This window comes from Ceratotherium simum, chromosome 17 (genome assembly GCF_057802395.1).
Source record: "Ceratotherium simum simum isolate JZ-2026a chromosome 17, ASM5780239v1, whole genome shotgun sequence".
Taxonomy (NCBI): Eukaryota; Metazoa; Chordata; class Mammalia; order Perissodactyla; family Rhinocerotidae; genus Ceratotherium; species Ceratotherium simum.
In genome coordinates, this window is record NC_141916.1 from 15,361,040 (window position 1) to 15,376,807 (window position 15,768).

General features: G+C 39.2%; 1 protein-coding gene across 3 annotated transcripts in view; it reads left to right on the plus strand.

The window, feature by feature from the left end:
• The window catches only part of CBX5 (chromobox 5), a 34,020-nt gene that overhangs the window by 8,305 nt on the left and 9,947 nt on the right, over positions 1 to 15,768 (plus strand). Inside the window, exons 1-4 of one of the 3 annotated variants that reach the window (XM_087442280.1) lie at positions 5,670 to 5,723; positions 7,524 to 7,703; positions 11,947 to 12,133; positions 15,191 to 15,291. In XM_087442280.1, the coding sequence (XP_087298406.1) occupies positions 7,567 to 7,703; positions 11,947 to 12,133; positions 15,191 to 15,291 (425 nt within the window). In that variant the 5' untranslated portion in view covers positions 5,670 to 5,723; positions 7,524 to 7,566. Of the gene's footprint in view, positions 1 to 5,669; positions 5,724 to 5,806; positions 5,965 to 7,523; positions 7,704 to 11,946; positions 12,134 to 15,190; positions 15,292 to 15,768 lie in introns of those variants that run through there. The other 2 variants (XM_087442281.1, XM_087442279.1) reach the window with 2 other exon arrangements.

Consider the following 15,768-nt stretch of genomic DNA (forward strand, 5'->3'; position numbering starts at 1 on the left):
TATCTAAATTGTAGGCTATGACTTCAATATAATTCATGTTACAGATACACCAAGGTAATGGCAAAGCACAAAATTATGCCATATGTTGAAGGAATGCTCTCTTTTACTCCCTGAAGTTTTACAGTCTGAAATATCTTTCTTATTCTAATTATATAAAAACTCCTTTTTTTGTCAGCATGTATTAATCAGATTTTAGCATATTGATTTAAATTCTAATACCATCTCAACAGTTAAATTAGAGATATTTTAGAAATTTTAGTTTATGGTTATGCAAATTAATTTTTGTGTCTCTTGAATGTCTTTGCTAAACTAAGACTATGAGAGAATGTAAATTGTCTGGCATAGTAGTAGCCCTTAAAATGGAGGATTTGTTGAAATGACCCAAAGAGGCTGTTGTAACCCTTAAGCTGCTGATGTCCAAAATCTGTACAAGCTAGATGATGCCAGGGTAAGCACCGAGTCTTAATTTTATGGCTGGATGAAAAATGCTTTATGACTGTAATTTTATTTGGGGGTGTACACTTTAGTTCTCTTTTAATCCTTCCATATTTTGTGAACATACTCTGCCAAAGTGGTATGTAAAAATCTAAGATTCATGGTAATCTACTCAGACATTGCTATTACCCATTTTTCTTAAGATTTATTTATGATGAAATCGCCAGGTTCTTCATGAAAGATGACAGGATCTACTAGTTATGCTTCATCACATTTAATTAAGAGAGGAGTAGATGTGAGATTAACACCCACCTGAAACTGTGGTGCCTTGCGATGAGTTCAGTACATTCCAAGGATAGGGTTGTTGGAAAGCGCCATCTGGAAGACATTTGCCCACAGTGGTGCCAAATTCTACTTTCTCATAAATCTTGGAACAATTGAATATCCCAGTGATGGGTTTAGGTGTGCCCTGACTAAATTTAAAGGAGACTGATACTTGAGAGAAGAAATTCAGTAGATTTTAATAAATGAAAAAAAAAATCCCATACAAAATTATTTTGTAGGATTGTGATCTAGTAATGAGATAACAAGGATTTGTGTGTTACTGCTAGATATACCAGTGAACCAGATGTATAACTTGCAGCAGTTCTGAGAATTGCTGTAGTACACATTCTTTTATATTTTTTAATGATGGTCAGAGCTTGGAGGACAGTACAGCCAAATGAAATTTATAAGGCAGCCTTTATCTCCATTTATAATATATATGTTTTAATCTGAAAGAACAAAAGGCCCTTTACTCCCTTGCTCACTAGAGCAGGAAGCTTGAATAATCATCACACAGGATACTTTGCCCCAGAATAATTCTGTGACTAGTTGAAGCAGTGCCTTGGCCTGATTTTTAAAGGTTCAGGGACTGGAGCTGTGCTAGCCGAAGGGAGAGCATTTCCTCTCTCACACTCCTCTCTATTAATACAGTTTGTGTTGTCTGTATGTGGCTTGTTAATGATAGGGGTGTTAACGACCACAGTTAATCTTCCTCCTCAACTCTTTCCTAATCCAGTCTCTTAAATAGACATTTAAAAAGCTTTTAACTCACCTTGAATTGGGTGCTCGTGGGCTTTTGGTAGAGGTGGAGTGATAGTTATCAGCCCATTTAACAAAACCTGAGACAGTCCGGACAGCTGTAATGTGCATTTCTATGCTGTGTTTTTGTTAGAATGCCACATGGCTAATACTTTGGAAATCATAAATCTAGTAGAAGAAAACATCTTTATAGAGGGTATTTTAGTTTTATGCTGTATGTGTTACAAACCTAAAACCATTGGTACATCTAGATTCATAAAGAGCAAAGAACATAGACCAGATTAAAATGGTTCTGTACATTTAGTTTCTTTTCACCTGTTTTATTGCTACAATAAGGCTATAATATAGAGGATGCCGTAGCTGACAATTTAATCTTCACCTAAGCCACTAGCTTTCCCCAAGGGCTTTAGGAGAGAAATGGGAATTTCTCAAGCCTGGACAGACTGAAGTCACCCATCAGTGCCATATTTAATACATGTGATAGGGAGCTTTGCATATGCCCTCACCCTTTCCTACTCTTTAGCCTGGCTTTCTTTCTGGAGGATTTGCCTTCTTAATGGGCTTATAGAATTTATATTGAAACTATGAAATCAAGAGAGAGCTCATTTTGACATTTGGTCTGCCTACCACCTCCAATAGTTCAGTGAGGCAACTTACCAATTGGTTTTCATTACTTTTTAAACAACACAAAGAAAGGTTAGAGAGAGATTTAGAATTGTTATATATATGCTTTTGCTCGTAAGTAGTGATGCAAATAAAATGTGCTACACCAAGATCTAAGAAAAGCCACCAAGACAGCTGGCAGTGAAAGCAGTAACTGGAGGGACAAGCAGAGCCTGAACTCGACAGAGCATACAGATACCAGAGACCCTGAGGGGTGGTTTTGTGATTCCGTGGTTCCAGAATTGATTGGTTAGTTCAAATAGCTAACTATTACATCTGTTGTTCTGGCTTGCTCCAGCTTTCTGTGATGCCCTCTCTGTTATTTCTGGGGACTGCCAGTTTTAGACATTTTTTTCTTTTACCTTTATAATGTGTGGGATTTTTTTGTCCCTGTCCTCTTTCTGTTTCACCTCCTCACCTCTTCCCTTATTTTTCTGGAAGATTCATCTGTTAAAGAAGTCTCCTGTCAGCGACTTGGAATGTGGGTTCTGACTGTGCCTGACCGCAGAGCTCTTTGATGTTTCTCCAAGGCTGACTTCTCACCAGATCCCTCGTTTAGGTGTTATTTCCCCAGCACTCAGAGGCCTATAAGGTGAATTTGCCTTGTATCTTTGATATGAAGAGTTGGTGGGATCTGCTCTTTTCTCGTGTCCTGATGGTCAATTAAATTGCCAGAATCTATCTATAGCTATTGATGCCTTTACCAGCGAGTTCCTGTGTATATTCGAGTTCCTGTGTATATTCAAGAAAGGGCTGAGACTGTTATGCCTGAAAGACTCTGGAAACTTGAGAATCTCCTCACCCCTTCCCATGGAGATTTCCATAAGGATAAGGTTGCACTCAGAGGCTCATCCTCTCTTCCTCCGTCATGGTATCGGGATTCTACCTTAATCACTCCATCATCCTGCCAGCTGTGTCTCATTTCTCATATGGGAATGCTCCCTCCTCCCAAGCTCAGCGTGAACCACCAGTCTTGATGCTTTATCTGGTCCAGGCTCTAGCCCTTAAATTGTCCGTCTGACTTTGTGTTTCATTTGACCCTAATGTACTGGGTCGCACTGTCTAAAAGAGAATTATGTTCCTTCCAGTGTCTGAGTGCATTTCTCATTTCTTACTGCTGCTCCTGAGCAGATCTGTAACTTCAAGGTTAAGATAAGACACATTCCATCAGAACTATGTCGTCATCCTTGCCAGCTTCTGATCTGTGACTGTCCAGGAGATTTACAAGACAATTGCATGCCATTCTTTACAGAATATTATGGTTGGTCTCAGACTCCTGGCATCAGGCCCAATTTGATTTGTCAGCTGTTACAAAACCCATTTCCCAAAGAGAAAGGGACCTGAGCCGTGTGCCCTTTAGGCAGTTCTTAAAGAGTGGGAAAGAGGGAATTGATCTGACTCTTTATTTCCTAATGTTTTATTTTATTTTTTTTTGCTGAGGAATATCTGTTGCCAGTCTTCCTTTTTTTGCTTGAGGAATATTGTCCCTGAGCTAACATCTGTGCCAGTCTTCCTCTATTTTATATGTGGGTTGCTGCCACAGCGTGGCTGACCAGTGGTGTAGGTCTTCGCCTGGGATCCGAACCCGCGAACCTGGGCTGCTGAAGGGGCACGCTCTGAGCCTAACCACTACACCTAACCACTACGCCTTGGGGCTGGCCCCCCTAATGTTTTAGGGAGAGGAGTGGGCACCAGAATATTTTTGTCCCTCTCCTCGTCGAATTTACTTTTTTCCCCTGAAAGATTTCGCCAAAATGTTAGTGTTGCTGTCATTCTTTCCTGTCCTTTATCCCTTCACTGAATTAGTTTTTTCATTCTGCCATCTCCAGTGCTTTTCTGAGTTTTAAGGAGTAAGAGTAAGTATCTTACCCTTGAGAGAGAACGTACCTGTCTGTTCTCTGAAGGTTTATTAGTTTACCAGCGCCTAGTTAACAGACACTGCTCCTCCTTTATTGCTATCTAACATGCTGAGCTGCAGGAGTTACTGCCTGTGATACGGTTTAAGGGCTTAGGAATTTGGAAGGTCACATATTTCCTACTGCTGTTATATTTGGCCCTATAACATTTTTACAAAAGCTTCTCTTTGGGGGGACTTAACAGCTCTTTGGTTTCAATATAAACTCGCTCTTTCCCTAGGAGGTAGGCAGTGGGGATTTATTTGGACTGTTTTAATGATTCCAGGGTACGATCTAAAATTTATTCACTCAAGATCACACATGGCAAGTTAATCACAGAATCAGAACCCTGGTCTAATTCCTTTGGCGTTGTTTTCATATCCCTTAACTACAAGAAGTTTTTTAAAAAGTTAGGAAGAGTCAAAAAAGGCTGTTTTTACTGAGAGATTTCCTGATGGGTCCATTCAAAGTTGAGGAAATCCTCTGTAGTTGAAAAATGTCTGCTTTGCTCTCAATACTCTGTAGTTTCTTCTGTTTGATAACCAAAACAATCACCATTCTTGGTTTTTTTCCTTGGTTGGGTTTTTTGCTTTTGATGGTCCCTTTTTCTTATTCTCCTGTGGCAGCAACCCCGGGCTCTAAAGACCTGTATCTATAAAGCAGAGCAGGATTTTGGCACTCTCTAAAATGTTCTTTAGAGCCAGGAGAAAGGAGAATTGATAGGATTGCAAGTCTTTAAGTGTCTCTTTATCTCAGTCCTTTTCTGAAGTATTAGGGATTATTGATACACAGAGTTTTAAATTATTATATATTAATGTTTCAAGTGGGTAGTAATTATTTAAAAAATTGGTTTTATAACATTACAAGAACAGCTAATGAGAAGTGGTGTAAATTTAACAGTAATGATGATGGCTGGACTGTTCTCCCTTCTCCCTTTTTAAACTACTTAAGGATTAAATTTTTTTTCTACCTGTAATTTCAGTTGAAAGGTTCTTTGGTAGTGCTTCAAGTCTCTGGGTTCTGTTTCTGTATCTAATAATCCCCCAAAGGAGGAAAGTTCTATAGTATCTTTGAAATACTTCCCTTCCCCCCTTTCCTGTTATCCTGCCTCCCCCCAGCAGTTTTAATTAACTGTCCAGTGACAGATGGTAGAAAAGGCCTTGTCTAAAGTGCTTCTGGTGGGCTGCATTAGGGGGTGGGTGGTTTGTACTGATCCTGTTGTAGAAGGACCTTGCTTTTCCCCTCCCCCTTCCAGTTGAGCTATAATCCTGTTAGATGATCTTAAAATGCTATTGATTAACTCCCAGTGCTCTTAGAGGAATAAGCACAAGTTTTGCACTTAAAACGCAAGAACCAATTCCCTTGAGCTCTGAATGCCTTAGCCTGGAAGCTAAGGGAGGTACCTTCCAACTTCTCCACCCAGTCTTCACTGAAAAAGAAAGTTAAGCCTTTTAACTTTTCCGTTTGCCTCTCCCCCTTTAGTCTAGTACTGCTGCCAGTTGCCATGGCAACGGACTGGGACAGCTGCGCAGTGGCGCCCAGGCAGCTGGGTGGGGGCGGGGGAGCTGCCAGCCCGCCAAGCCCCAGACCTGGGAGGGGAGGCCCCTCCTGTTAGCCCAGAGGGAAAGAAAGAACTGGGGCGATCCGGTAGGTAAAGGAGGGAACCCCCATTCATCTTCTACCTTTAGGGCTTCTCTTCTGCATGAAGGTATAAAGGGAGATTTTCCTCTTCCCTCCCTCAAACTGAAGAACACATATGTAAATCCTTGTTTTTCCTCGTGAGGCAGGGGAGGCCATAGCCACAATGCTTAACTGCATGCATCTAACCCAGGGCTGGTTTTAACCCCAGCGCTCTGACCTAAACTGCTCAACTCCCGGAAATTCCAAGGTGAGTGGGGGTGGGGGTGGGGTACTCTCCCTGGAATATGACATTTCCTGTCTCTGGTGAGGTTGGAGGCTGTTTTTATTTTAAATAAATCAGATTTTTTTTTTCTTGAAGCTTAGGACTCTCTCCTAAATTCATGGAAAAATTATGTTGAAACCCCTTACCTACTTTCTTACCCCTACCCCCTTTTCCAAATAAAGTATTTTAATGAAAACTTAGTTTTATTACAGGGCAGTAATGGGTACAGACAGTTTTTTGGGTGGGCAGACCTATTGCTAGTAAGTTCTGGAGATGTGGTTTCCAACTATATATTCTTGGAATAATTCCTTAAATTTTGCTAATTTGAAGTAAATTGATAAATGCAACTTTTTATGCTGCTTGACTTAAATAAAATTCTGAGATTAGTAGTGGCCTTCCCTATTCCTGGGAGTGGTCTTCTGGTCACGATGGAAATATTTTAGAGAATGCTGAAAAAAATCTTTAAAGATTACAGCAAAATTAAAATGGAGTTCAGCTAAGAAAACAGTTCCTGCTACTCTATCATCCAGACTGTGGGCACCATTTAACATGGTTAAGGAAGAATTCTTAAAAATGATTATGGTAACAACAAGGTAGAAATTAAAAAAACTAGAATCTCTGCTGAGTACCCCCTGGTTGTGCATATTTCTGAGCTTAACTCAATTTCCACTTGTGTTGCCGTGCTTCAGCTTTCTTTGGGCCTATGAATGGTTCCTCTGTGTTTTGAGGCTTCATGTTGATGTGAGTCTGGGGCCAGACTACTTTTTCCTCCTCCTCTTCCTTTGGCCCAAAGTCAACTTCAGTTAAGAGGAGAGGTACCTCCTTAGCTATTTGGGTTAGTTGAACTTGGAGACGTGTGAACAATCCAATGGCTAATTTTGATTTTTAGGACTAAAAAAATTTTTTCTCCTCCCGGCCTCCCTCCCATCCCCAAATGAAAAAGGAGGCTTAGTGTGTTTGAGATGTCAGCCCTGCTTTTGTGAGCTGATGGATGCTCTGAAGGGACAAGCTCAATTTGTTTAAGGGAAATGTAGCGAGTCACTGAAAATGTAGTGAAAGATGCCTGAGCAGGCCTTTTTTGTGCTTCTAAGAGACCGGTCAGGATGCTCAGAGCAGGGGAAAGTTACATTTTGGTGGCTTTTCTTTTTTCATTTTTATGAATAACCTTATTCACCTTGGAGGGAAAGGTTTTCCTTCTATCACAGTTCTTTTAACAGAAGGTTTTCCACATTTCTCTTTGAATTCCTGGCTTGTAAACAGTTACGGAAGTCACCAGAAGTAACATACCACACTACTGGTCTTTTGGAATCTGAAATCAGAGGAGTTAGACAATTGTCTAATAATTTTGGTCTTGTTAGCTGAAGAGAAAGTTGAGGTTGGGAAAGTGGGGATTGACCTATTTTTAGATTAAATTCTTAGGACTCGTCTGTGGAATGCTTCCAGACCCAAGAGAAGAGTACATGGCCACTTTGTGTTATACCTGCCACATCCCAAAGTTTAACTCCTCACACGGATACTGACCATTTTGTCCTTCTCACTTGCAGGGAACCCGGTGGCCTTCGTCCTTCAGGTGGGACAGTGTGCGACATGGGAAAGAAAACCAAGCGGACAGCTGACAGTTCTTCTTCAGAGGATGAGGAGGAGTATGTTGTGGAGAAGGTGCTAGACAGGCGCGTGGTTAAGGGGCAAGTGGAATACCTACTGAAGTGGAAAGGTTTTTCTGAGTAAGTGCCTTCTCTTAGGCTTTAGGACTGCAGAGGTAGACACCTTTGGTTTACTTCTCCATGAACCATGGCTATCTTTGTTTTTTTCTTTCCCCACCTGCACTTCCTTCCTAAGAGTCAGAAGACACAGCAATAAACTATACTTGGAGCTGGTGTTCTAATAATAATGCTTTTGAGAGGCAGTAAGATGAATTGGTTAGGAATGTAGACTTGGGAGCTAGATTGCCTGGGTCCAGATTCTTGTTCCACAACTTATGATATAAGCTGGATGACCTTGGTTAGGTTCCTTAATCTTTTTTCCTCCTCAAAAATATAGAGATAAGAAATGGTACTTGTCATAGAGATGTTGGGTAGATGGTACAGAGCTTGATGCCTAAGCTCAGTGTAAGTATAAACAGTTGTTACTATTCTTTTGGATATAACTGAGCTAAAATAGATACATTTAAGCAGCAGCAGAAGTCATCCTCGATCCCATAGCCCATAGCTTTCCAAAATGGTCTTTGGATCTCAGAAGTGTCCTAGAACGAAGCACTCATCTTAATAAGAAACTTAAATCTGAAGGCCACATTTTTTCCCCCCAATATGTATTTGTAAAAATTTCAAATATACAGCTGAGGCAAAAGAAATTGAGTAAACACTCAGATAAACACTACCTAGTTTCTACAATTAACATTTTAATGTAATCTATCCATCTATCCCTGTATCCATTAATCTTTTTTTGTTTTTGTTTTTGGTGAGGAAGATTAGCCCTGAGCTAACATCTGCTGCCAATCCTCCTCTTTTTGCTGAGGAAGATTGGCCCTGAGCTAATGTCTGTGCCCATCTTCCTCTATTTTTTGTATGTGGGATGCCTGCCACAGCATGGCTTGATAAGTGGTGCGCAGGTCCACACCTGGGATCCGAACCCACGAACCCAGGGTCGCTGAAGAGGAGCGCTTGAACTCAACCACTATGCCACCAGGCCAGCCCCGCTCTATCTTTTCTTTAAAAAAAGACCTTAAAAACCCTCTTTTCAAGACAATGAGTTTTAAGAATGATACTGAAATGTTGACTAGAATGTCTGTTAGGCAGTAACTGGCTTTGTGCTGAAGTGCTGAAATAGATTATTCTTTCCTCTGGAATGTATAGAACTAGACACATTGAAGCATAGAAGAGGTAGTTTGAAAGGTGGAATACGTGAAGCTGTGTAATCATTAGGCATTTCTGATTAATTCTCTTCCTAGGATGCCTGATAACAACGAATGGATTTTTCAGAACCCCAGTGAACTGATAGGAACTGGTTTAGGCTCCTTAGAGTGGTGCTGTCCAATAGAAATATAACAAGCCACATATGTGATTTTAAATTTTATGGTGGCCACATTAAAGAAAAGTGAAATTAATTTAAATAATATATTTTATTTAACATAATATATCAAAATGCTGTTTCAACATTAATCAACATAAAAACTGATGGAAATATTTTACATTATTTTTTCGTGCTAAGTCTTCAGAATTTGATGTATACTTTAGATTTTATAGCACAGACTAGTCACATTTCAAGTGCTCACCAGCCACATGTGGCTAGTAGTTACCATATTGAATATCACAGCTTTAAAGTCAAGACTTAAATATACTAGAAGATTCCATGTTTTGACAGTACCTTTGGACAAAGGTATGAATCAAGAGCCTTCAGAACATACTTAAGGTTATTTCATTACATGGATGAAAGTTTCTCATCTAGAGCACGGTTGGTGTTTAGGTCAGACAGTTCATGCACTGCAGGATGCTCAGCATCACTAGCCCACAGAGCACTAAATGTGGGTAGCACAGCCATCAGAATATGCCCTCATATTTCTAAAGAGGAGTAGTATCACAGCATCCGCTGCACATGGGAACTGAGTTTGAGAGACCTTGAGAACTATGAAATAGGAATTTAAATAACACCTAAAGATTTTGCAGGTGTTTATTGGGCCTGTTGAATCACCACTGGAAATTCTTGGGCATTTAGAAGGTACTTGAAACTGTCTATAACTGCAGTTGAGCTGCTGGTACCTTACATAGATAAAAGAGGGAAAGACAAGGTTTGGGGTAGACAGATTAAGCATTTGTTCTTACTTTGTCGGAAATGCCCAGGATTTCATTAAAGACTAGGATAAATTTTGCCCCTTCAGCATTGTGTACAACGAAGTACCTACTGTTTGCTAGGCAGTGGTCAGATTCTACCTCGTGTTCTCTTTAATTCTCATAACGCCATTAGAGGTATTTTCAGTTTACAGATGAGGAAATTAGTGAAGTTATTTGCTGAAGATAACATGACTGGTAAGTGCTAGAACAAGGCTCCAATATGAGATTTCTTTGGCCCTAAAACCAAGACTTTTTAAATTATACCATGCTGTCTTTTGGGTGAAAATTGGTTGATGTAGAAACAGCAATACCAATATGGTAGGAAAAGGAATAATCCCGTTATAGGACTGGCTTTCAGTGCTATTAAAAGAGACTCCTACTCCCACACCTACTTACTTATGTTATAGTGTTGGCACACCTCTTGATTTTGGTGCCTTAATTTCTTCTGGGATAGTAAACCTTCTGGTCTGTGGATTTGGGGGAAGGTTACTGTATGAGGTTTTTGTGGGGTTTTTTTTTTTTTTTTTTTTTGCTGAAAGGAGCTATGAAGGAGAGGCTTTTCCAGTTTTAGCTCAAAATGATTTAGAAATAAATTTTTTCTCATTCTTAAGCTCGTTTTACAGAAAGTTAAGTCTAGAGTAAATATCTCAGATTTTTCCATCATTCTGCTTCTTGAGTCAAGTTATTATGGCATGTGTTCAAACCATTCCTGTCTAAAGATACCTGATTTTAAAAACAAAACCAATAAAATACTTAATTTGGATAGTGTATACATTAAGAACTTTTTTCCCAAGTCAATGAAGGGATTGTAGATACTGCTTCTATGATATATTTACAGATGTATCTGAATATAAACTAGTCCTTACTATATAATCAAAAGAACCTCTGGCAGTGGCCAGGAGCGAAGACAATACCTGCTCTAGTTTTTCCCATGTTTTCTTGCTTTGATTCTATAAGCTTATGATGTAGTTGGTTTAGTTCTAAAACCCATGTCAGGAATACAGAGAATGACTTTGTGAGTACCAACTATTTGCTTTCTTCATAATAGGACTCCCTTGATCCAAGTTTAACTAGACCCAATTATTTAGTTTGGGTTTGGGTTTTTTTTTTGCTTATTGTAAAAATGTAGTTGATTACCTAGTGACTGTGTAGACTTGAATCCAGGGCATTGAATTAATGCACTCTAAGTCCCACTTCTGAGTCTTCTCCTTCTTATGGTTTTGCCTATATTCTAATGATTTAAGCCCTTACTCTCAAGTAAGTCTTAATTGAGCCCTTACTTAATGCCTTTTTTCTAAATGACTATTTTCAATCCCCCAAAATTTTGTTGACATTTCTTCAAAATAAAAGTAGCATATTTAAGACAGTGTAAACTGGGGGTGCATTATTTAAACTGGGGGTGCATTATTTATTAGATTGTCCTCTCTTCAGGATTTGCATAAATGATTCTATGTCTGAAATCACATTCTTTTGCCACTTATAAAACAGAATGCATATTTGAGTTTTTAACAGCTTTATTGAGGTATAATTTACCTCGTAAATTCATTGAAAATGGACAATTGAATGATTTTTAGTTAATTATTATAGAGTTGTGCAGCCATCACCACACTCCAGTTTTAGAACATTTCCATAACCACCCAAAATTTCCTTGAGCCCATTTGTAGTTAATCCCAAGCCCCAGCCCTAGGGAACGACTGATCTGCTAAATTTGTATTTCCTAGATATTTTGTATAAATAGAAATAGAATCAGACAATCTATAGCCTTTTGCATCTGGTTTCTTTCATTTAGTATAATGTTTTTGAGGTTCTTCCATGTTGAAGCAGGTACTAATTAGTACTGTGATCGTTTTTGTTGCCGAATAGTATTCTATTGTATGGATATACCGCATTTCGTTTGTCCATTCACCAGTTGATTTGAATTGTTTTCTGTATTTGGCTGTTGAAATGCTGCTATAAATAATTGTAAGTTTTTTTGTGGATATAGTTTTTCATTTCTCTTGGATAGATTTCTAGGATCAAATTTTTTATCTCCTTTAAGCATAGGGTTTCTTTCCTTTTTGCCTACTTGTCTTCTTTAAAATAAGGCATTGGATTTTATTTTTCTCCTCATTTTCCTTTTTTCTCCATTCTTCGTGCCCAGGGAGCACAATACTTGGGAACCTGAGAAAAATTTGGATTGCCCTGAGCTAATTTCTGAGTTTATGAAAAAGTATAAGAAGATGAAGGAGGGTGAAAACAACAAGCCCAGGGAGAAGTCAGAAAGTAACAAGAGGAAATCCAATTTCTCGAACAGTGCTGATGATATCAAATCCAAAAAAAAGAGAGAGGTAAGCTTCCTTTCCCCTTTTTCCCACAAACTTTCTTTTGCGGCCGCCGCCCCACCTCCCCCACACCAAAAAAGCCTTATTTTGGTTATTTCTGTTCTAAGGATGGCCTGCAAGGTAAATTATTGAACAAAAGAGCTTCTAGGGAGGTATGTTGATTAACTACAGCTCCCCCTCCTGGCTGCGTGAGAAATGTAATATGTGTACGTCCACTGAATTGTGCTGAATTAAATCACTGTAAAACATTCAGCTACTCTCTGCCTTCTCCATGAATAGACGGCTAAGTTATCTTAAGGAGGGAAGGTCTTTGTTGAATTTTTTAAGGATAGAAAAGGGCTTTAAAATGTTTACCACTTCAGTTCCTTTTTTCTTTTGTTCCAAAGATAGCACTTACTTCCAAGCCATTATATTTTTTCTTTTTTTAATTGAGATGAAATTCACTAACATATAATTAACCATTTTAAAGTGTACAGTTCAGTGGCATGTATATTCTCTTTTGATCCTATTATTTCTATATACTGCAAATAAGAAATTAATTTTCGTCTTCCTTTTGAATCTTTTTATTATTCTATTTTGAAAGTGTATTTATGAAATTTTGGGTTGATTTGGTTGCTTTAATCCTTCTGATCTTCAGCTCTCAAGTAACTAGCATAAGCACTGTTATTGCCTCTCTCTTTTTTCATCTGTATCTTTTCTATCTGTACACACATACACATACCCCACCCACTAGCTTCCACTTCTTTTATTTATTTCAAGGTTGTGAAGCCTTTTGTGGTGAAGGATGTATCATACCCTTAAAGTTTAATAAAATAAAAGCATAAGTCCGCTTCTGAATCTTATAGCATCACTGCCATAAGCATCCCTATTTATCTTCATTCTACATGGATACCCATTTTTCTAGAGCATTAGTTCTCAGCCCTGGCTGCACATTAGAAGCACTGGGGGAAGGGAGGGTCTTTAAAAAACGTCCAGTGCCCAAGATGCACCACAGACCAGTTAAATTCAAATTTCTGTGGTTTGGCCCTAGGCATCAGTATTTTATAAAGACTTACACAAGTGATTCATAGGAGGGAAAATAGAAGACCAGCTTTCCAAAAAGAAGTGAAATAAAAGTGAAAGACTGGCGGCTGCAAGTGAAAGTAGACTCTGAGTTTGTGTCTGTCTCCTTATTTGTTTCACTGATTAATTTTATTTGTTACAACCTGCTTTTTAAAACTACCCTATTCTGGTGAGGTGTGTATATTATTATGATATACTGTATTGATAAAGAATTTGAGAATGCCTTCCCTTCTCTAAGGAGCTAAGACATGGTTCCTTCTTGCTTTTTTTTTTTTTACTTAGTCCTTTGTATCCTGGCTTTTGTCATTTGATTCATTCTCTAGCTAAGTAAAGAGACCAAAAAACCACACAGCATAAGACTTCTGACTAGCCATTCATGACTATACTGTATATTTCCTCAACCTAAGGTTTCTGTCCTTTTAAAAAGGAGCAGTCTGGCGTAGAGCCATTGGCCAGTGCAGAGAGTTCGTTCCCAGGCTAGGTTCTGATGCTGCCGACCTTGAAAACAACCCCCACACAATGTCCGTTACATTGTAATGTTCACCTGGGGCCCCTGACAGCATTCTCAGCAGTGCTGGCGGCTGTCAGGTAGGCAGCTGGGAAGATAGGTGATTGTATGTTTTAAAGGTACAGGAGGGGATTGAGTTTCTTTCTTTAGATGACTGTAGAAGAAATTTGTTAGTCGACATTATGCCTGATTTAAGATTACTGCCTGTGTGATGATTTTAGCATTTTCCTCACCTCGGCTCCTTTTCAGCACCTTGAACATTTTTCTTCCCTTCCCTCCCTATGTGGCAAACTGTTTTCAGCTGCCGGCTATGATTTATGACTCAGTTCTTGCGCCAGCATTCCAGCTGTGAGCAGCTGTGGGCACATCTGGGAACCTTCTCCTCTTAAGCACCCCCAAAAGAGGCTGTGTTTTTGAGTCAGTATCTCCCCTGATCCATACATGGAATTTCCTTCCCAATGTGGGTTCTGGTATCTTTAGGGACCACCTGGACCCTGAATGCTTTGTATCTCTTGGAGGAAAGCAAGATGAATGTCAGATCAAAGAGATTTTATTATGAAAATCGGACATCAGAGATTTAGTTCATTTGGGCAGTCTTTCTAAATTTTTTTTATGTGTTGCTGCTAGATAAGCTTGCTTTATCTTCTATAATAAGATTTTTTAAATTACCTAGTTTGTATAAAATTTTTCCATTTTGCTCTCACCAGTGCCATCACACCTGAATCAGACTGTGAGCTCCTTGTCTAGATGGCATGATTGCATTTTGACCAAGTTTGAATAATCCCCTAAAGAATTATCCGTTTGTTTGTTTTAAATCACTGTCCAGGTCTGCCCTCGAATGCTACTTACTGCCTCGTGCACATCAGGAGGGATGGGCACAGACCAGGGCCTCTTCCCCAAGTGCGTGGGTTCTGTGGGATGTGAGCTCTGGAAGAATGCCGTAGTTTATGGTAGTGCCTTGAATCCTTCTTACCTCCATTCTTTCATCAATGTAAATGACATGTGAAAAGAAGGATTAAAAATATTGGTCAGTGTCAAGGTAAACTAAAAGTCTAAAAAAATAAAGATTGAGGGGTGGTGTATTTAAAGTTTATAAAATGAAAGAAAGGGATTAGTTTGGCTAAACATGGACTTGTTATCTTGGAAGCAACAACTTAGGGCTAGTGAATTTATAATATTAAGGAGATTAGATTAGAGGAGTTCCTAGATGTTGACTCCAGAATATCTTAAGGGATATTGAAGAATTGTAGGGGCCGCTCCTAATCTTTTGAAGGAATACTGGAAGGACAACTGCATCTTGCAAAAAGATCTCTTGGCATTACGGTCACTGGCTGACCCAGTATTGTATTTCTTAAGTTCTAAGAATTTTATGAATTGGTGACAAAAATGGTATCAGGTCATATTAACGTAGGTTGTGCTTTGTTGAGCTGAGAAACCAGGAGGTTTTTTACTCTTTCTCCAAGCTGTAACCTTTCTTCATCTTCTATTTATAGCAGAGCAATGATATCGCTCGGGGCTTTGAGAGAGGACTGGAACCAGAAAAGATCATTGGGGCGACAGATTCCTGTGGTGATTTAATGTTCCTAATGAAATGGTGAGAGAGATTGGGCCTCACTCTACTATTGTGTTTCTTTCCCAGTGACTTGAATTTGTATGGAAGATAGGGAGGGAAGCCTGAGTATTCCCCAAGAAGAATTTTGCTTGTCAAGGATCTTTAACTGATACCAGCTGTCAGTATCAAATGGGAATTACGGTTCAGAATGGTTTTAAGACATTCTCAGGCTTTGGTATTAAGCCAAATTATAGATATATTAGCCCACATACCAGAAGAAGGTAGATTTGAGGTAGGAAACATATAAACATGACCTAACCATTTATTTACACGGTTCTGAATCATTTACCGTCAGACCGTGAGCCTGTGGCCGTGGGATAGGAGTTGAGTGAGGCTTTCTGCCGTCACTGAGGACCAAGACCACTGAATAATGTCTGAAAGGGAAAAATAATCTCAGCAAAAAGCATTAAGAATCATAGTGGCCAAAGCACAAGTTATTTCATCCGGTAGAGGGAATGG